Source organism: Pipistrellus hanaki (assembly GCF_964339955.1).
Source record: "Pipistrellus hanaki genome assembly, chromosome: 3".
NCBI classification, from domain to species: Eukaryota; Metazoa; Chordata; class Mammalia; order Chiroptera; family Vespertilionidae; genus Pipistrellus; species Pipistrellus hanaki.
Genome location: NC_140505.1, coordinates 121,922,255 through 121,946,371, shown reverse-complemented (window position 1 = coordinate 121,946,371; position 24,117 = coordinate 121,922,255). Strand labels below are relative to the sequence as shown.

Here is a 24,117-nt window from a genome sequence, read left to right as displayed (position 1 = left end):
TACTCTTATGACAAGATAAATGGGTAAAATCTTGAGGTACCTGGATCTAGTTTTGAGGAAGGAGGAAGAAGAGAATGAGGAAAAGAAGAGAGAGGAGAAGAGGAAGGAGAAAGGGAAGGGGGAAGATAAAGTGGAGGGGAGGAGAGTTAGGAGGAGGAGAAGGAGAAGAAGGAGGAGGAGAAGGAGAAGTCTGTAATTTATGGCTTTATGAAGATAGGAAGCCTGCTTTGCTTCCAGTTGCTCCAAGGTCTGAAAAACCACCTTTCATCTCTCACCATTTTATTGACTCTTTCCCCAGAAGTCAGCTGTTCTGCCATGACAGAACCATATAATATCTGGCTTTCCTCTTACTGCTTTCAAGAAAAAGTATCAAACTAAGGAGAAGATAAACCTTGAACCTGACATTCAAACATCTGCAAACTTGTGGAAGATTTTGATAATGCTGCTATACTTTACTTACTGCCTAAGGAGCCTTTCGAGCATTGATTTAACTGTTTAATGAGACTTAAATGTTATTATTAGAGTAGACTGGTAGTAAAAATCTTGGATCAGGCTAGCTCTTATAGGACAAATCACTTAACCTCTCCATATCCCAGTTTCTTCTGTAAAATAAGACTGAGTTACTTTTCAGGACTGTAATGAGATTTGAAGATATTATAGTTAAATACTGATGAGAACTTTTGGTACATAGTAGCATTCTAATAAATGGCATATTTAGTTTTTATTAGCCTCATTGGGTGTTATTGTATCTCAACATGTCCCTTATTATAATGGCTTTTCAAACTGTAGGTCTCAAACCATTCATGGGTTATGAAATTTATGTACACAATTTTGAGGCACAACTAGAATTTTTTAGTGAAAAAGAACAAAACAAAACTGAATATATCAAAATATTTCACATATTGTAAAGGCAAGTGTTTTTATGTGAAACTTTTATTCTGTATATAACATAAGTAGAAGGAGTGTGAATAATGGAGCACTTCTTACTAGGGGGTTGTAGTAAAATCTTTAAAAAAAAAAAAAATAACAATTTTACCAGATACTGGTCACATAGTGTACAAGTTTTTGTGGTTAAAATACTTGAATTTAAATCACAACTGTAGTAATCACTACCCATATTGCTTTGTACCAATTGCATAACCTCTGTATTCCTCACCTATAAGATGGATTTTAATTATACTTGTCTCATGGGAGTGGTATGAGAACTATATGATTTCACGTATCAAAATCACTTAGCAGGTACTCAATTACAGTTGGCTATTATTTTATCAAGACTTGAGCATAATATAAATTTTTCTCTGAATAAGCAAGTAGTGCCACAAGCACTAGAGTGCATGAGAATATAAAGTCATCACATTAGTCAGGACTGAATAATTAGTAAGTTCTTTCATCTTCAAAATGTTTCTTAATAAGCACCTTCAATCCACAGATATGAATTTTCAAGAGCCATGTAACTATTCTTAGTCTTGCCATGGAAAAACAATATTATCTCTCAAAATGGGAAGGGGTAGATGGAATGAACTTACATGCTAGATATAGTACTAAATTCTTTGCATATGTTATCTCATTTGATACTCATTAAAACCTCGTGTATTTGGTATGATTATGCTCATTTACAAATGGAGAAACTGAAGAACTGAGATCTGAAATCATATCTGTCTGATTCTACCCTCTAGGATTATATTAGTAGCTATTAGTGGAAAATGTAAAGCTTAAAAAAAGAACTAACCTACTATAAAATAAAATTGATTTCCTGCCGAAACCGGTTTGGCTAAGTGGTAGAGCGTCGGTCTGCGGACTGAAAGGTCCCAGGTTCGATTCCGGTCAAGGGCATGTACCTTGGTTGCGGGCACATCCCCGGTACGGGGTGTGCAAAAGGCATCTGGTCGATGTTTCTCTCTCATCGACGTTTCTGGCTCTCTATCCCTCTCTCCTCCTCTCTGTAAAAAATCAATAAAATATATTTTAAAATTTTTTTTTGATTTCCTGTGTGTTGGTATTAGCCTCAGCTACCATCTCCTTGTAGGATATCCAAAATCTCTGGATTTTGTTTAAGATTTTAAAAACAACCCCATACATTTGAGATTCTTCTTCTTGCAACTGTACTTCCACTAAATACAGAAGTATAGATAGTTAACTCACAAAGGCTTTGAATTCTATAAAAATATTTTATGTTTGCAGGTTATCTCCATTTCCTTGCAAATCAAAAAAGAGCTTTATAGTTCCATAAAATCTCCTGCTGAGACTATGAGGTTACTCATGCCCAGGCTGTTTGTATTTGCCTATTTCTGCCTAAATTCATGCCCACTGTCTCACCAGCACAGCCTGAAATTTAAGTCACACAGAAATCCAAAATATGTTTAAATTGGAGAATATGACTTCAACCCATTTAGAACGCCTTCCTTATATTTAGGAATATAAATATATACTTACAATATTATATATTTATGTTATGTATACTAAGAAAAATCTAGACAGGACAGGTTTTACTTCTTCATATTTCAAAAGGCAAGTTAAATGAAGTCAAATGCCTTGTTAAAATTCATTTAGCTAGTGAAGAGGACTAGAATTGATCTGATAGCTTCTGTATTCAAAGTTAAGGGTTTTTTTTTCACTGACTACCTTAGGATTAATTTTTTTTATATTTTGCAGATAAAAAACATGAAAAATAATTGAATAAATAAAGTTAATAAAATAATTCATTAATATATTCAAACTAAGTAAATGAAAATAATTAGACAAGCCATGTTTCTTTATCAGTACCTTGGTGTATTAATATATAGTCAATCATACCACATATACAGTGACTTCTATAAATTCACAAGTAAATTATTGAACAGAGTATTCTTTGCAGTAAATGTCAAAAAAAGAGAAAAGACTGTGGGGGAAATGCATGACCAATAAGCCAGATTCAAGAAATAATTTCAGTATGATATCTTAGAGTAGCAATGTTTTAATAGTATTCTTCACAACTATTTTAAAATTCACTAACATTTTGAATGTATGCTATCATTTGTGGTATAAATATTTTATCTTTTTCTTTTAGAAAATGCAGAATATTTTGAACATAGAGCATGTATGTTGTCAGCAATCGTTTCATACACCTTTCAGTGAGATATGGGTTATAGAGTTAAATCTACACAGCAAACAATTGCCTGTATAAATAAATAACAGACAGAGTTTACATGCTATTGTTAGGAGAGAATGCTTTCAGTAACTGTCTGGTCTTACCTTCTGGGAGAGAATCTCCACTGTGGTTCCATAAATATTTCATGAAGCAACATAAAGTAATATGCTAATGATGGGCCATTTACCCAGAGAGCAGGTGCGCACCCTCTGATGCTTTTTCATCCACAGTACACCTTTGATGTGGGATCAGTTGAGCCATTTTGAATTATTCTTTTTCGCTTCCCTCTCTTCACAGTTTCACCTGAACCTAAAATGGTGAGCCAGAGTCACCCTGAGGCCCTGGCAGCCCCGCTCGTCACCACTGTTTCGACTGTTACACCAAATAATGCCACCGAGCCAGCCAGCCCCGGAGGAGGGAAGGAAAATGCCTTTTCTAAGCTGAAGGAGAAGTTCATGAATGAGTTACATAAAATTCCACGTGAGTAAGACATATTGTTACTTCAGGAAAAATAAATGGTTGAAAATCATCTTACTCGTTAGGAAGCAGAATTCCTTCAAACATACTATAACATACATTTGTTTATTTTTAATTATCGGGACAGCAGTATTGCCAAACATTTGTATCATGTATTTAATGTAAGTGGGTTCTTTTTTATCTTCTTTAATATATGTTTCTCTCAAGACTAGCAATGCTTAAGAGTTGTGCTGTATTTTACATCTGTAGTTATGAAATTATTCCATTGTAAAGATTATTTCTAAGTGGTAACTAAAATGCACTTCCCCAAATGTAAAGTTTGGTTTTTCTTTTCTTCAGTTGTTAATATTTCAAAACCTTGGCACAACTTTTTTAAAATTTTATTTGTCATTAGGAAATAAGTAATTTGTACCCACTTATTTGTATAACACTAAGCCCAATCAGTGGCATTTAATATAAATTTTAAACTACAGGTTTATTTTTTTCTTCAGATTTGAACACTTACTTTGTATTAACACTTTTCTAGGCATTGGAAATCTAGGTTTTGGTCCTCACAAAGCTTATATTCTAGTGGGGGAAAGACATAACAAATCAATAAACAGGCAAATATATATAATGCATTATTTAGAAATAAATAATGTAAGGAAAACTAAAGATGAGTAAATGGGATCAGAAAGGGGATAGGGAGGAAAAGGTTGTTATTATGTAGGATGATGAAAGCTGCTTTTTAAGGAAACCTGGATGAATTAGGGAAGAAAGTTATAATAACCTGGGAAATACAGGCAAAGGCCCTAAGATGAAAATCTGCCTGAACAGCAAGGAGCTGTGTGGGCCTTGAGTACAAGGTGGAGAGGGGCAAAGATGAGTCTGCACTGTAGCAGAGGCCATATCACATGGGGCCTTGTGGAGTGTTCTAAGGAACATGGCTTTTAGTCTGAGTGAAATAAAATGCTTTTGCATGGCTTTGGGCAAAGGTGTCCAGGATCTGGCTAAGGTTTTTCTTTAAAATCACCTTGCTATTGCTTCGAGGGGTAAGGGTAGAATACAAAGCAGGCTGTTGCAATGATCCAGATGAGAGATTTATAAAATTTGTAAGAGAATTTTTCTATAAGGACATTGAGAAACTAAATGAAAATAGACAAGGAATCAAGTTCTTATCCCTCAAGTAATTAACAACTTGTTGATCTGTCTGTCCTCCTTTAAAAAATTCAAGTTCATCTGAGAGACACTATTTGCACAGTTGTCAGTAATGGCCATTCTTAGTAAGAAGAGCCATCACCCAGTGGGATGGAACTGGTCCAGTAGAAAGAGCCCTCCTATGGGAAATGCAGGTTCCCAGTTTCCTTTCTTCCTCTACTGCTAAGCTGATGGACTGATCTAGACACTTTTGATAAAACTTGGCAGAAACCAAATACGTATATGGAGGCAAATTCTCACTCAAATATTTTATCAAAATGTTTACTTTAAAAGAAATGTGTTATAAGGAAGCAGAGAAAGCAATGAATAACCAAATCAAATCCATGTTCTGCCTTGTCTTCAATACCTACCATCGCCCTCTCTGGAAGAGTAAACAATATGAAAAGCATGGCAATGTTGATAACTATGGGGCTGAATGTTTTCCATGTATCCACATAACCCACTCTCTCATCTCCCTCAGGCCTTTGCCCAAATGTCATCGTCATAGTTAGAACTTCCTCAGCCGTGCAATTTTACATTATGACCCATTTATCACACCCTGTCTTTGTCAGCATTTCCTGTCTTTCCCCTTGCTTTTTATTTCTCACCATTTTACTTAGCACCATTTACAATGTTATGTATTTTATCATTAGCTTTTATTTTTTAATTCTTTATTGTTTAAAGTATTACATATGGCATTATATATGTTTCCTTTTTTTCCTAATTGACCTCTCCACCCCCACCCCCAGCACATGCCCTCACCCCCTGGAGTCTGTGACCATTGGTGATGCTTATATGCATGCATTCAAGTCCTTTGGTTGATCTCTTATCCTCCATCTTCTCCCTCCCCTGCCTTCCCTCTAAAATTTGATGGTCTGTTTGTTGCTTCTATGCCTCTGGCTCTATTTCTGTTCATCAGAGTACATTGTTCATTAAATCCCATAAATGAGTGAGATCATGCGATAATTTGCTTTTAAATCATTTGGCTCTCTCCAAAGTAATGTCAGCTCTATGAGGGTCAAAAGTTGGGTCTATTCAGTGAATATTTATATCCCTGGTGGTGCTTGCCACTTATGAGCCACTCAATATCTGTTTGTTGAATGAATGAATTTTAAGTTTACATATCTTGGACCATCTAGACTTTGAGGACTTAAGATGCTGAAAAGTTAAAGCATATTATACATTTAAGAAAAACATCATTACAGTGCTTGACTGTATCATCACATTGTTTCCATATTTATAGTGTTAACCATTTTTAAGCCTTTGCCACTTAAAGCCAGGTATTACTTTATATTATTCCTTTCTGTTCATCAGTAGGAAAACAATCAATTGGCGGGGAAATAGCTATGAAACTCTTTTTTTCTTTCCCTTGGCTCTAAGGAATTAACTTCACTTAATTCCTTTCCAAGCCATTGTCCCATTTCTGTGTCACTTTTGTGGGCACTGGAAATCAAACCAAGTAATCAGTCTTCTCCACGGAGATTTGCTTTTGACCAGCAACCTACAATAATACCCTGTCCGAGGCTGTGAATGACACTTATAGAGATATTATGTTGCTAGTTTTCTCCTGGCCTTTACAAGAAACAGCAAATGAAATAACCTAAAATGTTGAAGTGGTATAGTAAACAAGTGTTAGAAAAAATAGCATCATAAGTACAGCCAGGCCCTCTTATTAAAAATATGTAACTGCACATTTCACACTTTCATTTCAATCCATTGCGATGTCACTGTCAGTGTAATTGAAATTTCTAATGGGATTTACACACATGGAACAACATTAAACAAAAATAAAATATATCCCTAAAATCCAATCCCTTTGGGGGCGTCTGTTCTATAAAGGTTATCACTTTTGACTTGGCGCAATACAGTGCGACTCTACTGACAGGTAACAAATGAGAATATTAATCGATTTCGGTCTCTGAACTAAATCTTGTCTATCTGGCAGATGTGGGTCTTTTTGCAGAATTGATAGCAAACAGCTTTAGTCTGTCACTTGAAATTCCCACTTGTGAGAAGAGCGGTGTCACAATGGCAAGGAGTGTGCATGTCATTAGTTGGGTAATCTGCACAGTCCAGCATGGAACATATTCAAACCAAATAGCCTGATGATATCATCCACGACACCACGGGGCTTAAAATTTAAAAAAAGGAAAAGGAAGTGGTGAATGCGGAGCATTTTTATCTTTCAATTCATTCTGCACACTGTTATCTAAATGAAGCAGACAAGGTTTCTCAGAATGCTTCTTTATTTTGCAACTTTGATTTTAATATGACTAGGGCCACGGTTGGTTTGTAAAGCATGGGCTCGTGTCATCCGAAGAGCTGTGATTAAGGTCTTGATATTCATGAGCTTCTTGAAGTGGAGTGCACCTTTCCTTATGCACAGCGGAAAACCAGATAGCCGTGTCCTGACTCTTAGCCCAGAATGAGAGCAAGTGGACTAAGGGTACTTATGTAATTCATCGGAAATACTATTGGATAAACAGTGTAGCACAGGGATTCAAACCACAGACTCTAGTCACAGACTGCCTGGGTTCAAATCTTAGCCCCACCACATACTAGCCTTTTGACCTCAGGAATGTCACTGAATCTTTCCATTGTCAGCTTCTTCCTGTATAAAGTGGGGAGAAGAAGGGTCAGGTGGGAGGCGGCAAGAAATCTCTATCATAGGTTTGTTGTGTAAAGACACCGTTTCATATAAAGTGCTTAGCAGAGTGTCTGACACAGAGTAAGCATTTTATAAATGTTAGCTATTGTTAAAATCAAGCTGTCTTTTTTAACAAGTCTATTTCTATTTTATAAAAGCTGTCTTTTCAGGTCAGACACCCAAATTCCAAAAACTTTGCCACCAAGTATTTAAGCACTCCATTCTTTAAATCCACTGCAATATGCCTATTCTAAGAAAGACAAATTCCCTCTTAGTGTTTCCTTTTCCCATCACCTCCTCTAATTTCCCTTAAAAATAAATAAATAAATAAATAAATAAATAAATAAATAAATAAAAATAAATAAATAACCTCCTATAATTTCATTGTCTTACTCATTCTTCTCACTTCCAAGAAGCATTGGCTAAAATGTTAAGTGACATTATTCATTGTTAACCTCTGTTAAGTTGAAATACATTTAAGAAAAAAGTTGCAATACCGATAAGTGTTCTTTTCATAGCAAATGCTTTGCAGTATTGAGTAACTTCATAAATGCAATGCTGAAGGAACCAATTTTAGACAAGGACACTAAGAGATAAAAGGGTGCAAGTCATCACAGCACAATGTGAGTCATGCTTGCATTCGGTAAACATGGTTTAGTTTGGTTTAGTTTAGTTTATTTCATCATCTTCTCAAGTTTAATTCTGATTTAAAATATAGGAAATATAAATGTGAGTATCTGAATACAGTGTGTGTTTGTGTTAAGAGTTATTATTTAAAACTTAATCCTATGACAGAACCTATGACAGAAAGTTTGGTTCTTAATAACGTTGACACTGCCCCCTACAGTATGCTGTGAATTTTTGTAGGCCATTTTTTTAAATATATATTTTATTGATTTTTTACAGAGAGGAAAGAAGATTTAGAGAGATTGACAGTTAGAAACATCGATCAGCTGCCTCCTGCACACTCCCCATGGGGGATGTGCCCTCAACCAAGGAACATTCCCTTGACAGGAATCGAACCTGGGACCTTTCAGTCTGCAGGCCAACGCTCTATCCACTGAGCCAAACCCGTTTCGGCTTGTAGGCCATTTTTAGTGTTCTAAAAGAAGGGCATGAGGGGCAGCCTACAGACCAGGCACCTACACATCTTGGAACAGATGAGACAGTTTCACACTATGAAAAATTGCCTTTCATTTTGCATTAATTTCAAAATCTCCAGAGACCAAACATATAGGAGGAAACCCTGTTAAAATTGGAGACATTTATAATACTGTCAATGATAAATAAAAATAAAAATAACCCCATTAAACATTAGCTTAACTAACTTTATGAAAAATAACAAAGGAAACCTTGTTAATAATTATCTGAACCTAAAACTGTCAAATAAACACAAATTATTTTTGTGTGGCTCTAATATAAACTGAATATTCTAGTTTTGTTTCTCATGTTTGTCTAGCCTCTGATCTTTTATTTTTTCCTTTCTTTTCAAAAATCTTCTCATTGTCTTATTTCTCTAAATTCAAGTATTCCTTTTAGCAGTTGTAATGATTACTTCATTGTCTTGCTACTAGTATAGTTGTGGCTGAAGAATTGTATACTGAAATATAGGTAATTTAATTATAAATTCCTTTTTATTTATTTTATATCATAGTTTTATTGATTTTTAAAGCATATGTGTAGGTATATTATATTATCTATTATTTATACTCTAAAGGAGTTAAAGGAATATTATAGCATAGTTGTTATAAACTGGAGCATTGTAGGAAACACTGATTTTAAAGAACATGTGTGCACTATGATTCTACCAACACCCTATATTCAATGTTGAAACCTAACAAAACATATGTTACTGATGCTGGCTTTCAAGAAGTCTCTTTAAAAGTGACCTTAAATTTTTTCTCCCTCCTGAAACCTTATTATGCAGAAAACTCCTCCAAGAAATCCATGCCTGTAAAATGAACTAGTGTTTAGAGAGTTTATATACTTCTAAAGCATTGGGTCATACAGAGTAATCCGAAGCACATAAAGCCACCAAGTGAATTAAGATCTCAGGGAAGTTTCTAAACCATATTGAACTATATTCCATTAGCATGTCAACGATATTAAGGAAACACCCCTGAGAAAAATAAGGGCTTAAACCATATTTTGGACATATATTTAAAAGAGAGTTCAGGAATTACCTTCCTGAACTACTACCCCGACATACAAATATATTTTAAAATAGTGTTAAACCTCTATTCCTCACCACACAGCAATGACAGGTCAAAACACAGACTGCATTTTCACTAAAGGAAGCCTGACTACAAATGCAAATCTGTAAAGACAAGAGAATGAAAGAAGCCGAGAGACTGCTGTTTCCTTTCCTCTATGACTAGGGATACCTTTTATTGCACTGCTGACATGTCAGGTTTTTGCCAGCCTACTCAATTGGATGAAAAATTTAGAAGCAGAGAACCAAAGGGAAAATATGTGATGTACTATTATATTTTTAGCACTAGGCTTTATTTTTTCTTTGTTTTGATTTTCATTTATGAGACTATTACAACAAAGGGATTGAACTTGATATCTCCTCTTCAGCCTGCCTCTTTCAGTGAAGTTATACGGTATAACTTTGAAATAAAGATTAAGAAGATAATGGACCATTTAAAGGTTTCCTCCGCCAAGCAACACTTTCATTGAAATTGCTGTCCTGGAGGAATTTCAAAACCACTTCAACCTTTTCCCTTTTCCTTTTCTCATACAAGCTTTTTACATTTAAAAGTTAAGACAGCCAAAACCCATTTGGCTCAGTGGATAGAGGTTTGGCCTGCAGACTCAAGGGTCCCAGGTTCAATTCTGGTTAAGGGCATATACCTTGGTTGCAGGCACATCCCCAGTAGGGGGTGTGCAGGAGGCAGCTGATCGATGATTCTCTCTCATTGATGTTTCTAACTCTCTATCCCTCTCTCTTCCTCTCTGTAAAAAATAAATAAAATATATTTAAATAAATAAATAAATAAAATAAAATAAAAGTTAAAACAGCCCTAGCCTATTTGGCTCAGTGGATAGAGCGTCAGCCTGGGGACTGAAGGGTCCCGGGTTCGATTCTGGTCAAAGGCATGTATTTTGGTTGCAGAAATGTGCAGGAGGCAGCTGATCGATGCTTCTCTCTCATCGATGTTTCTAACTATCTCTCTCCCTTCCTCTCTATAAAAAAAATCAATAAAATATATTTTAAAAAGTTAAAACAAAAAAAGGGGGTGGCAATGAATGGTTCTACAAATAAGAGAAATACATTCTACTGTTAAATATGCCACATACTTAAAGTAGTGTGCACCTATCCACAGAAACTTAGAAAAGGTCCAAGATCTCAGGGTAAAAAAATTTAATTGACTGAGCTATATTGTTCAATGCCTTGAAAGTAAAATTCTATTGTAATAACTTATTTTCCATAAGGACTTACAGTTCTTTCAAATCAGTAAACCAAGCATGTCAAACTCAAAGGCTAACATGGGCCAAATAAATGAGGCAGGAGGCCTGTGGGCCACGAGTTTGACATGCTTGCAGTAAACTATTCTGGTGGATTAAAAACACTACTGCTATAAATGTGTAAATATTGCTCTCTAAATTCTTCTGCATGCTTCTGTAGCCTTGTACTTGACCCAGAATGCTATGCTAATCACTCATGCCATTAATGCCGTATGACCTTTGGCAAATCATTTATTGTCTCTGTAAAACAAGGATCATAAAAGTACTTTACCTTTGGAAATTATAAGCAGTAAAGTATTAACATACATAAAGTGCTTAAAACCATGTCTGAATATACTGTTGGACATATTCAAAGGCCAAGTGTCCAAGGCACATAGCACCTTCTATGTGCTAGGCTGTGTATATCAAGCTTAGGAGCTAAACCAAATAATTAAACTTAAACTTGTTCCTGGGCCTCAGTAGCACTACAGACTTGGAATTTTTCCGCTTGAAGAACCTCTAAATTAAAATTACTTAGTAAGACAGCAATGGCTTTTTCTGAGACTATTTGGTAAAAGATTCTTGTATAAGTTTCAGCATCACCTGCAGCTGTTTGCCCTCCCATAGTTTGCTGCAGCAGGATAGAAACCCTCGAAGTTATTGAACTCATTATCCGAAGTGTTCCACACTTCCAGCTCTTGTACAAACTATTAATAGTTTCTTGCTTGCCACTGCTTGTCTACTTGGACTATCTCTTGATATCCCTCAAAACTTTTTTTTTTTTTTTAAATCCTCACCAGAGAGCATGTTTATTGATTTGAGAGAGGGAGGAAGGGAGAGAGGGAGGCAGGGAGGGAGGGAGGGAGAGAGAGAGAGAGAGAGAGAGAGAGAGAGAGAGAGAGAGAGAGAGAGAGAGAGAGAGAGAGAGATGTGAGAGATAAACAAAGATCATTTACCTTTTGTACATGTCCTGACCATGGATGGAACCTGCAACCTGTTTTTGGTGTACACTTCAACCAACCTAGCTAGCCGGCCAGGACAGAACTCTCATTTCTTAAAAGTCTTCCTATCCTCATGCTAACAACTGCCTAATCTATTAACCAACAACTGTCACTCTGTAGTAAGTCTGCACTTTACATATGTTTATAATTTTTACTGTTTATTTTACTCATCTGTATGTGTTTTCTCTTTTAATACCAACCAATCTACATGAGGTCTGAACACTCTTTTCATCTCTGTGTCTCCTGCCCCAACACAAAATTTGGCTCAGAGTAGATAGAATTCTTCTTCTTTTTTTTCCCCCCTCAAAAGATCCTAATAATCATATTACCAAGAAAAGGCTTCCCCTTGTTGATACAGAGAGTAGATTGGTGGTTGGCAGCAGCAGGGGGTGCAGTGAGGATGAGATGGGTGAAGAGGGTCATAGGTGCGAACTTCCACTTATAAAATACCTCAGCCCTGAGGATATGAGGTTCAGCAGGGTGCCTATCATTAATACTGTACTGTATATTTAAAAGTTGCTAGGAGGGAAGGTCTTTATTAAAAGTTCTTTTCACAAGAAAAAAATATATTTTAACTATGTGTGGTGATGGATGTTAGAGTTATTGTGATGACCATTTTGCAATATATCCAAATATCAAATCATTATATTATAGACCTAAAACAAATATATATCGTGGGCAAAAGAAGTTCACAGTTGTGAATATATAAAGTAATTTACTTTAGTATTAATATTTATTAACTAGAGGCCTGGTGCACAAAATTTGTGCACAGGTAAGGTCCCTAGACCTGGCCAGTGATCAGGGTCAATCTGTGGGGTGACCAGCAGGGCAATCAAAGGGCCCCAGCTGGCACCTACCTTGACCAACCTGGCGCCGCCCACTTGCCAGCCCCATCCCTTGCCACCACCATCGGTCACCTCCCTCTGCAAGGAGACTAGCAGGGCTATCAGAGGGGGGTCCTGCTGACACCTGCCTTGGCTGTCCTAGGGCCTGCAGGCTGCAAGCAGCTCCTGTATTGAGCATCTGCTCCCTAGTGGTCAGTGCACATCAAAATGACCAGTCATTCTAATGGTTGTTCCACATTTGGTCGATTTGCATTTTAGACTTTTATCATATAGGACTAGAGGTCCAGTGAATGAAATTCATTCACAGGGGGGTGTGTCCCTCAGCTTAGCCTGTACCCTCTCCATTCTGGGATCCCTCGAGGGATGTCCCACTGGGATAGGGCCTAAATGGGCAGTCAGATATCCAGGACTGCTGGCTCCCAACTGCTCATCTACCTGCCTTCCTGATTGCTCCTAATCACTTCTGCCTGCCAGCCTGATCACCCCCTAACCATTACCCTGTCATCCTGATAGATGCCTAACTCCTCCCCTCTAGCCTATTTGCCCCTAACTGACCTCCCCTGCAGGCTTGATTGCCCCTAACTGCTCTCCCTTGCAGACCTGGTTCCTCCCAATGCCCTCCTCTGTTGGCCATTTGGGGTGGCCATCTTGTGTCCAAATGGGGGCAGGATCTTTGACCACACAGGGGCAGCCATCTTGTGTGTTGGAGTGATGGTCAATTTGCATATTACTCTTTTATTAGATAGGATAGAGGCCTGGTGCACAGGTGGGGGCTGGCTGGTTTGCCCTGAAGGGTGTCCTAGAAAAGGGTGGGGATTCTCTTGGGGAATGGAGTGGCCTGGGTGAAGGACCTATAGTGGTTTGCAGTCCAGCCACACACCCTGGAAACCCGAGCAGAGGCCCTGGTACCTGGGATTTATTTATCTTCTATAATTGAAACTTTGCAGCCTTGAGTGGAGTCCAGGGTAGGCTAGAGCTGTGAGAAGCTTGGCTTCCTCCATTACTTGGGAAATCCAAGCTTCCTGCTCGCTCTGTGGCCACAGCCATCTTGGTTGGGTTAATTTGCGTACTTGCTCATGATTGGCTGGTGGGCATGGCTTGTGGGTATAGCTAAGGTATGGTCAATTTGCATATCACTCTTTTATTAGATAGGATTATTGTGTTAGGTTCCATATGCATAATAGTAACCCTACTTTGCTTACCCCTATAGCTATTTGTCAATTATATCTTAATAAAAAAAAAAAAGAAAAAAAAAGAAATGGCTTCTAAAAGGCTCTTACTGAAAAGGGGTGACAGTAATAACCAAAGGTGAAAGTCAGCATCACACTGGACTTAAGCTGGGCACCTTGCACAGCCACTCTGCCTTCTCTCAACCACTGGGGATTTCACAACCAATCTTTTCTCTGTCTCCCTCGCCTTTTATTTTCCTCTCCATTTCCTTGACCTTTCTTTAACTTTGTCATTTTCCATTCTGTTTCTTTCCTCGTTGCCGTGCTGAATAAAAATGTTCCTCATTTGTTTTATTCTCTTTGGCTGTCTGATTCAACATTGAGATACAAGCAGCCACCAAATTGGTCCTCAGGGTAAAACAGCTTTCCCTACAAGCAGTTTTATTCAAGTGGAGAGCTGGGACTTAGCGCTAGTTTCATCTTTAAAAATAATGTATTGTATTAGAATGCCCAGAAACAAGATGAACTCTTTTTTTTTTTTTTTTTACAAGAATTGCTGATAGCACAGTCCAGTTTCCTGTGCTGTCACTGAGAGAGTTCAGAGATGCCTGGACGTGTTTTATTGCAGCCATTTGTCCCACAGTGGTCACTTTTGTGAAGTTTTCTATTTCTTTGTTTATTGGTTTGTTTTTGGATTCTCTCTAGAGGATATGCTTATTGATTTTAGAGAGAAAGGGAGGAGGAGAAGGAGAGGAAGGGAGGGAAGGAAGGAGAAAGGGAGGGAGAGAGGGAGAGAGGGAGAGAGGGAGAGAGGGAGAGAGGGAGAGAGGGAGAGAGGGAGGGAGGAAGGGAGGGAGGGAGAAAGAGAGAGAGAGGGAGAGAGAGAGAGATGAGATACAACGTCAACTGCTTGCTTTTGACAGGGGATGGAGCCCGCAACCTAGGTATGTGCCCTGACTAGGAATCGAACCCACAACATTTCTGTGTACAAGACGATGCTCTAACCAACTAAGCCACACCAGCCAGAATGTGAGGTTTTCTTTGGTGAATAGCGGTTTATAGGAAATGTGTACGAATTTATCTGTTTTGTTTTATTAGCCACACAAAGCACAACCATTTAGTCAGGCAAATACCATTGTTGCAATAACACCACAACTGTTATTATTATTATTATTATCATTGAAGTGGTGCTTCAAAGTGGCCTGGCCAGTCAGCTTCCGCCCATACTGATCGCAGCTGTTCCCTGGCACCTCACCTTCCCGCAGCCGCTGTCAGCCATGCACCTTTCTTTCCCGTAACTGCTAATGTGGCCTAATTCCATGCACCTGGCTGCCCTCCAGGTCCTCATCAGTAGAAATCTGGCTTGCTGTTTTGCATTAAGTAGTCTTCAGCTGTAACAGCAGTGCCACTGATGTGGAAGTCCAGGTACTTTCATTCGAGTTGAGTTGAATCATCTTTCTGAAAGTCAAGCACTGCCATGTTTCTAACAGTCTGCAATTATAGGAAACATACAGACAGTTTCCCAGAGTCGGTTCTGCTACTTTTATCTTCCATTAGAACTTACACGAGCCTTTGCTTCTATCTGGATTACCTGATTTGGCCATTCATTCAACCAGGAACAATTGGGCCTGTATGAACACAATGCCATGCACCTATCCCTATTAATACTCTCTTCTTTCTTGTTTTCTAATACTTTGAATTCTAACTAGCTTCCTTTCTTTCTGCTTTTGGCTTTCTCTTTCTCTCTGCCTCCTCAATCACTTACATACTGGGAGGTATTCTCTAATGATCTGTTGCTGGCATTCTTTACCTCTGTGTTTTATATTTCTTTATAATTTCAGGAGTTCCCATACTATCTTTATGTAAAACATATTCAAAATTCAATTTCTAGCCTTAATGTCTCTAAAAACTCCCCCATTTTGTTAAATTAACCTTATTAGGAATGGTGTGCATACAATAAGAAGCACCCACTGGAAAAGTATAGTTCTGAGCATTTTGACAAATGTGTACAAGGTAATCATCACTCCAAAAATTTGCCTCTGGTTCTTTTCTGTCAATTCCTGCACAGTTCTAGGCAGTGATTGATCTGTTTTCTGTCACTCTGAATTGCTTTTGACTGTCATAGCATTTCATACACATGGAATCATGCATGTGTTATCTTTTGTTTCTGGTTTCCTTCACACATTTCCAAAACTCACCTTCCTCCTCCTCAAGCATACACACATATGCATACACACACACACACACACACACACACACACACACACTCCTCTACCCTAAAGCTCAACACTCCAGCATAATCTTTAATTCTCCCCAGTTTTTATGCCCATTGTCCACTAATAAACAAATATTATTGCCTTGCTCTTGGTCCTCTCTCTTCTTTCCATTGCATTGCCACTGCTCTACTTGGGCCCTCATCATTATTACTAGAACCTACTAAGAGACCTTCCCACAACCATTTCCACAGGTGGCCAATGCACTGCACATAAATCTCCCAGATAACTCTTCCATGGAGCTTAGCTCTGAACACACAAGACCCTTGCTCAAATGCCTTAGGTGGTTTGGCTCAGTGGATAGAGCATGAGCCTGTGGACTGAAGAGTCCCAGGTTTAATTCAGGTCAAGGGCACATGCCTGGGTTGCAGACTCTATCCCCAGTAGGGGGTGTGCAGGAGGCAGCTGGTCAGTGGTTCTCATTGATGTTTCTATCTCTCCCTCCCTCTCCCTTCCCCTCTGAAATCAATAAAAAGTATTTAAAAAAAATATTCACTACTCCCCCTTAACTGACTTTTGAACTCCTTTATTTGTCAGCCAAGACCTCTGTAGTCTAATCCCAATCCACCTTTCCTACCTCACTTCTGCTCCTCTGAAGTGAACTATTCACTGTTCTGCATATATCTCTACTTCCTGCCTTTATAGTTTAGTCCATGATTTTCCTACATCTGAAATGTCATTCTCCCTATCCTAAATGATGGAGGCTCAATTCAAATGCTAGCTCTTTTATAATGTTCCTCCTGAATATCTGTATTATTCTTCTACTATATTTATCTTCTATCGTGTAGTATCATGATGTTCATATCTTATTTTTGCTAAATTTTAAGGTATTAGAAGATACCTTGGAAGTTTGAACATTTTTTTCACATTATAGGCATATGCTATATACCTTACAAAGAGTGGGCAGTCAATAAATGTGTATGGCATGGATTAATGGCTTAGTGGTAGAATACAAAATAAAATAAGTTATCCTTCTTATAATCTAATGGGAGAGATACGAACAATAATAATATAAGACAGTGGTGCATGCTGAAACTTAATATGTAAAGGAGTCATCAAAGATGAAACTGGAAATGTAATTTAGAATTAGGTTAGAGAGGGCCATCAATATCCAGCTAAGAAGTTTAGACTTTATCTAATAGCTAAAGAGGAGCCAGGAACCATTCAAAGTATTTAAACATGGAAGTAACATAATTATAGTTTTGTTTTAGGAACAGCAGTCTGGCAGCAGTGTGTGGGTAGGACAGATTGAAATGGAAGAGCCAGGAGTGAGGGACAAAGCATGCGGGAGGTAATGGAAGGGACTCTATAGAGGTAATGAAAGCTTAAATTGCTCTGCAAAGGAAGGCACAGATGTGACAGATTCTGTGAACATGTGGTTGACAAGCATTCTACTGGCTCTGAGAGTGTCTAGTACAGAGGAATGAAAAATCATTCCAGAGAAGTTGGGTAGCCATTTCAGGGTATGTCTTGTAGGGAATGAGGAAAGCAAAAGAAAGTTCAGCTTTGGAAACTGAGGTTTTGCTATTGGTCTCATATAAATTTAGGCTGTAAAAGTGGATAGTTGTTAGTAGTAAGAATGCGCATCAGGGGGGAAGAGCATCAATGATAAATTCTTAGACTATGACTCATGAATGAGTAGAGAAATGGATAAAAAGATAAATGAGCTCTCAGAGAACAGTGAGGAAAGCAGAAGGGCAGTGTCATAGAAGCTAAATAAAAGAGTTTCTGAGAAACAGCAGCCAATTTAATTTTTTAAAAATTATCGAATGTACTGCTTGAAGTTTGGGACAAATAAAAATAACTGAAATACATAATCTGTTTTTAGGGTATTTTCAGCCTGGGGACAAAGGGGGAGCAGATGGCATCATCATCATCATCATCACTACCAATATTTTCTGAGTGATTAGTACTATATATTGAATTATGATTTGACCAATTATTCCTCATAACAACCTTGTTGGACATATATTTATGATCCCAATTTTATAGGAAGTAAAGTGTCTCAAAGATGTTAAGCAGATCATACTTCTGAATAGGACTAAATGAAATCTGTATTAAAGAGAGGTACAAGTAATCAAAACACAAAAGAAACAGAAATTAATTACAGAATGAGTTAAGAAACAAGTAGCCTTGAATTATGCTTTGAACCAGAGGATTTGCCTAACCAAAGAACTGATAGAAAGGCCTTCCATACTGAATAACATAAGTTGTTCAGCATGTATGGTGCATTCCACCCCCAGAGTTTTATGGTTAACAATTTGGTTGGTGTGATTGGATTGTAGGTTCCATGTATTGATATGCTTGGAAGAGAAAGCACGTGACCCCATTTTTGAGAACATTTAATGCTTTGTTAAGCAGGTCATATTCATTCTGCAGAATATAATAAGCCTTCCTGGGATTTAAGGAACAGAGTGTGATCCAGCTAATTTTTTTTTCTTTTTTGGACCCATGAGAAGAAATAATTAGAGATATCAGCATCCAGGCATGGCAAGCGCTGCAAGTAGATCATGGAATATTATGCCTGAATAAAAGTCCAGGGAATTTAGAGCTCTTTATTGACCTTGGAAAGCCTTGTTCCGTTACAGATGGAATCAGAAGCCAGCTTGCAGGGTGTGAGGTGAGGACTTAGGTGAGAAGGTGAAAGCAGGGAATGTTAACTGTTCTCTCCCATGAGAATACAAACAGAATTATAGCTCATGTACTTAACAGGATGAGGGAAATTGGATAAGTGTTCAGGTGGTTTCAGAATGAGATGAAAGGGAAATAGGTTGTCATTACCACCGGCAAAGCTAACCCTTTCCTGGCTACTCCTAAATGCCACCTTATATTCACAACCCTGGTGTTACCACAGATCTCTTATACATTTCACACAAGTTACTTGTCAACCTAGGACAGAGAAGTTGGGGACAGTGCACTGAGAGCTTGAACATTAGAAACTCTTTCAGATACACTCAAAGGATTAATTCAACTTGACTATAAAGTGTTGCTGAGACCATATACCAACGTATTTACCTTGCTTCTATGATCTGTTTCTCTGCCCTTGCCACAGGCCTCGTGCTTATGGCACTTGCCAATTTTATGTTAGAGTTATTTGTCTTATCCTTCCAGATTTTCCTAAATTATTTGGGAACAGATATGGACATTCTCAAACTTATTTCTTCTAGAGATTAGACACTAAATGATTCCTTAATGAATTAATTTTGGGGACTATGTTTCACTATTATAAATACATGCCAAAAACTGGTTTGTGGAAAGAAACTCAGTTTCTACTGCTACACAGAAGCTTACAACAAACTTAGTGACTCCAAACAGTACACATTGATCCTCTCACAATTTGTGTATTAAGAACCCAGGCACATTTAAGCCGAATCCTCTGGTCAGGGACTCACAAGACCATAATCAACGTATCCCTGGACTATGGGAGAGCAACTCAGTACCCTCTTCCAAGTTCCTTCAGAGTTTTGGCAGAACTCAGTTCCTTGCAGTTGCAGGACTGAGATCTTCAGTTCCTAGAGGCACCCCTTTCCTGGGCATTTTTCAACAACATGGCAGTTTGTCTCTTCAGGGAAATGGGAGGACCTCTCTGTCACCTCAGAAAAGGCCAGGTCCCTCTCGGAGGGCTATCAATCACCTGATTAAGTCAGACACACACAGAATAATCTCCCTTTTGATTAATTCAAAATCAACTGGGTTGAGACCTTTGACACATTGTCAAGATCCCATTACACCTGCCATATAGAGTCACTGCATCACAGGTTTGCTCCACACTCAAGGGCAGGAGATTATATAGGATGTGTACCCAAGGGGTGCTGGGGACCAGGGGAAAGGAGAGGTCTTGGGAGCCATCTTAGAACTCTGCCTACCCCAGACAAGGAAAGAGAAAGAGCTTGTGGGAGAGAGCCAAAGAGTTCTTACTTAAAAGGCGATAAAGATTTTCTTTTCTCTAACTAATACCAATTTGTACTGTTGTACAATTAAAAATTTTTTCACAGAATTTTTTTTTTTTTTTTTTTTTTTTTTTTTTTTACAAAATTGCACTGGAAAGCATCATTCATTCCCATTTTGTTCTTTTCTTATTTTTTGGTGCTATTTCATGGTAACTACTAATATAGAATATGCTCACAGGATTGGCAATACCACCGTTTTAGTGGTGGATATTACAGCGCACATTTTTTGTCTGAGATGTCAAGGAGAGTGTGAAAGCCACAGTCACTTGTTATTATAACACTCAGTCTAGCAAATCCCTCAAAGGTGATATTTTGGTAATGGTCATTAGTATAATCACTAAGTTTCAGGATGTCTGTGAAAACACCATAGATCCTGGGTTAGAGAAACTATTCCATTTCCAAACTTTTACTTCAAAAAAAAAAAAAAAGGTTAAGAAATGCAGTTCCAGTCTTAGTCACAATTGAAATTATGAGTTGCTATAAGCTATACTCAATATGATTACAAACTGTAAGTTATACAACATCATGTTTTAAAATGGTTGCGTATTACACATTCCTGATACCTCCTGTATAAGAAATATGTATACGAAGGAGGATACTTAAAGTGGGGGTGGGCGGAGACATGCATTAATAAAGACCTCCAAAAGACTTAAAGTTTGGATTCTTGGTATACCCCACATTCCAAAAGCTGTTTCAATCACATGTGCGGTAAGCTTCTCATCATTTCTTAAACTGACATCTCTGGTTAAGGTGAATTTTCAAAAATATTCAGAATAATACTGTTAAAAAATAAATTATTTTAAAATCCCAGCAATGAAAACTTCAGTTTAGCCATGAACTGAGAGGAAAAATTCATTATTGATTTTTTAAACCAATTTAATCCTAAACTACAGTTCATGTCAGCCAAATAGCTAAGGTTTATACACTGATACACAGTAGTCACATCTATCACATGCTTTATATTCTTGTAAGGAGTTCAGATTTCTCCTATTATTGATTGGTAAAAAAAAATTCTTATAAGGAAAGATTCCAGGAGGGACAAAATGTTTAATGAGAATTTTTCATGTTTTGAGAAAGCAGAAGAAAGTAACTAAATCGAAAATGAGTGGTGTTGTTTTGAAAGAAAAACTGATGTGTCTATCCACATTAATAAATTAGAAATGTATGTTTTAAATGCAAAAGTACAGAGCAGGTCTTGTGGATTGAATTATATCTCCCAAAAAGATAAGTTTAAGTCTTTAATTCTTGGTAATTGTGAATATAACTTTATTTGCAAATAAGTTCTTCAAACATCTAAGTTAAGATAATGTCACACTGATGTAGGCTGGTTCTTAATTCAATGTGCCTGATATCCTTATATGAGGAGACACAGAGACTGAGACACACAGAGATTAGAGTGATGTATTTATAAACCAGGATGGTGAGCAACACTGGAAGCTAAAAGAAAGGCCTGGAACAGAACCTTCCCATGGCCCTCAGGAAGAGCCTGGCCCTGCCAACACAACGATTTTGGTCTTTTAGGCTCCAGAACTGAGAGGGTAAACATTGCATTAAGCTGCTCAGTCCATGGTAATTTGTTTCAGCAGCTCTTGAAAATGAATAGGGAGAGCAAGTTCATGGAGAATCACCTGGGTCCTTCTGAATGTGTGCTTACATCACTTTTCCTTCTCTGCCCAAGGTCTCTCCCCAATCACCTTTCCTCAAGGAGAGAGTTTCCCTTGAAAAGGAGAAGGATGCTGAGAGGCTAAGGAAACCAGAAATTTCATCCACTTCACCATCTTCCCTAGGGTGTCCCAAAGTCAAGAGCATTCAGGCATGTTTGTATAGCTACATAACAAGTACATTCTCATTTCTTCCAATTACCAGTACTTTTGGTGTTTTAACCAGCACACTGCTATCAAAAAGGTATCAGAAATTGTAAACCAGCAACTTATAAAATACAACTTATGAGAGAGGAATGGCTCTTCTCCTAATCAGACTTTACAATATTGTTTTTAAACATTCTTGGCATAGAACTCACATACCGCTATCAGGATATCCTATATAATAAAAGCCTAATATGCTAAATGTCCGGTTGTCTGGTTGTCCGTTCAACAATCAAAGAGTAATATGCTAATGATATATTAAGGCCACTCAACCACTCGCTATGATGTGCACTAACCACTAGGGGGCAGACGCTCCAACTGGTAGGTTAGCTTAGTGCTGAGGTTCGGCCAAACAGGACTGAGTGAGACAGGCCAGACATGCCCTAGAGCCCTCCTGCAGTCCCTCCACAGCTGGCCAACCTCCTCTGTCCCTTGCCAGCCCTGGTCAATCATGCACCAGTGGGATCCCTCAGCCTGGCCTGCTCCCTTTTGCAATATGGGACCCCTTGGGGGGTGTTGAAGAGCTGTTTTCAGCCTGATCTCACAGGCCTGGCCAAGAGCCCTACTGGTGCACAAATTTGTGCATGGGGCCTCTAGTAAGAGTATAATGAAAAGCAGAACAAGCAAAATCAATGATTCACAACTCTTTGCTGGGAGACATATTTTGTAGAACATGTTCCTATCATAAGCGAGGCATGACTGCATGTGTGGAGACATACAACTGTAACCAGAGGCACTTTTGCCTATTTGACCCTCCCCTTTGTGCTAAACTTATAGGAATACTGCTTTATGCACTGTTCTTGTCACAATAGCCACCATTTACTGAATGATTAGGTATCAAGTATTCCATAGGCACCGTGCATTATTTCATTTACTCCTTAGAATAATTCTGTGAAGTAGATGCTAGTGTTATCCCCAGTTTACAGATAAGGAAGTGAAAGTTAGAGAAATTTAGTAACCAACATCATTCAATTGCTTAGTAGCAGCTGAATATTCAAACCTTAGCCTGATGGTCCCAAATCCATCCAAGGCCAATTTACCACTAGTTGTTCTTTCTTCCCAAAATATCCATAGGTAAACTGTGTGTTGTCCTTTTTTGTAACATGTTTAGGAGGGTCCTATAGACTAAATGTCTGTATCTTCCCACAGTTGATATGCTAAAACCTAATGCCAATGTGATAGTATTTGGAGGTGGGACCTTTGGGAAGTGATTAGGTGATGAGGGTGGAGTGCTCATGAGCAAGATTAGTGCCCTTATAAGAGGCCCCAGAGAGCTCCCCTGTGCCTTCTGCCATGTAAGGACAAAGCGAAGACAGCTGTCCATGAACCAGGAAGTAGGCTCTCACCAGACATAGAATCGGCCTGTGCCTTGATCTTGCTTCCAGACTGTGAGAAACAGATTTCTGCATATATGTCACCCAGTCTCTGGTACTTTTGTTAGAGCAATTTGAAAGAACTAAAACAGAGTGTTTGCCACTTTTCTCCCAAAATTGTCTCCAAAATTGGAAAAGAATTATTTTTTCATTTATTTTTCTTTCCATAACTTTTCCTTCCTCTCCAGTTTGTTAAAACAATTTCTTAAATTGCACAATATAACTGTTACTGGTGGGGTATCCTTCATGCTCCCACTGGTTTCCAGTGAAATTGGGCTTCCTAGGGTGCTGCTGCAATAAGAATTTACAGGGGCCCCCACAGGAGATAGAATGAAAAGTTTTAATTCTGTGAAATTAAACCCTGAGTTTCCAAGGTCCCATCTCCCTCTGTCCCACCAAGGAAAAAGCCCCATTTTGTCTTCAGCAGAGCTAGGATTAAAGTCATTGCCCAGAGTTTCTGCTCCATATTTGCACAGTCCAGTCCAAGATCAGGTTAATTTTGCTTGTGAAGTCACATGGCCATGGGCCCTAAAGCTTCTGACACTACTAAAACCATAAGGCGATGCCCTAACTGATTTGGCTCAGTGGATAGAGTGTTGGCCTGTGGACTGAAGGGTCCCAGGTTCGATTCTGGTCAAGGGCATGTACCTTGGTTGAGAGCACATCCCCAGTGGGGATGTGCTGGAGGCAGCTGATTGATGTTTTTAACTCTCTATTCCTCTCCCTTCCTCTCTGTAAAAAAATCAATAAAATATATTTTAAAA

At 38.3% G+C, this 24,117-nt stretch overlaps 1 protein-coding gene across 6 annotated transcripts in view; it reads left to right on the top strand.

The window, feature by feature from the left end:
- Positions 1-24,117, top strand: part of SYT1 (synaptotagmin 1) — a 522,673-nt gene that overhangs the window by 331,856 nt on the left and 166,700 nt on the right. For all 6 annotated transcript variants that reach the window (XM_084880205.1, XM_084880204.1, XM_084880207.1 and 3 more), the window contains one exon: positions 3,425-3,607. In XM_084880205.1, coding sequence (XP_084736331.1) covers positions 3,442-3,607 — 166 coding nt within the window. In that variant the 5' untranslated portion in view covers positions 3,425-3,441. The remainder of the gene's footprint in view (positions 1-3,424; positions 3,608-24,117) is intronic.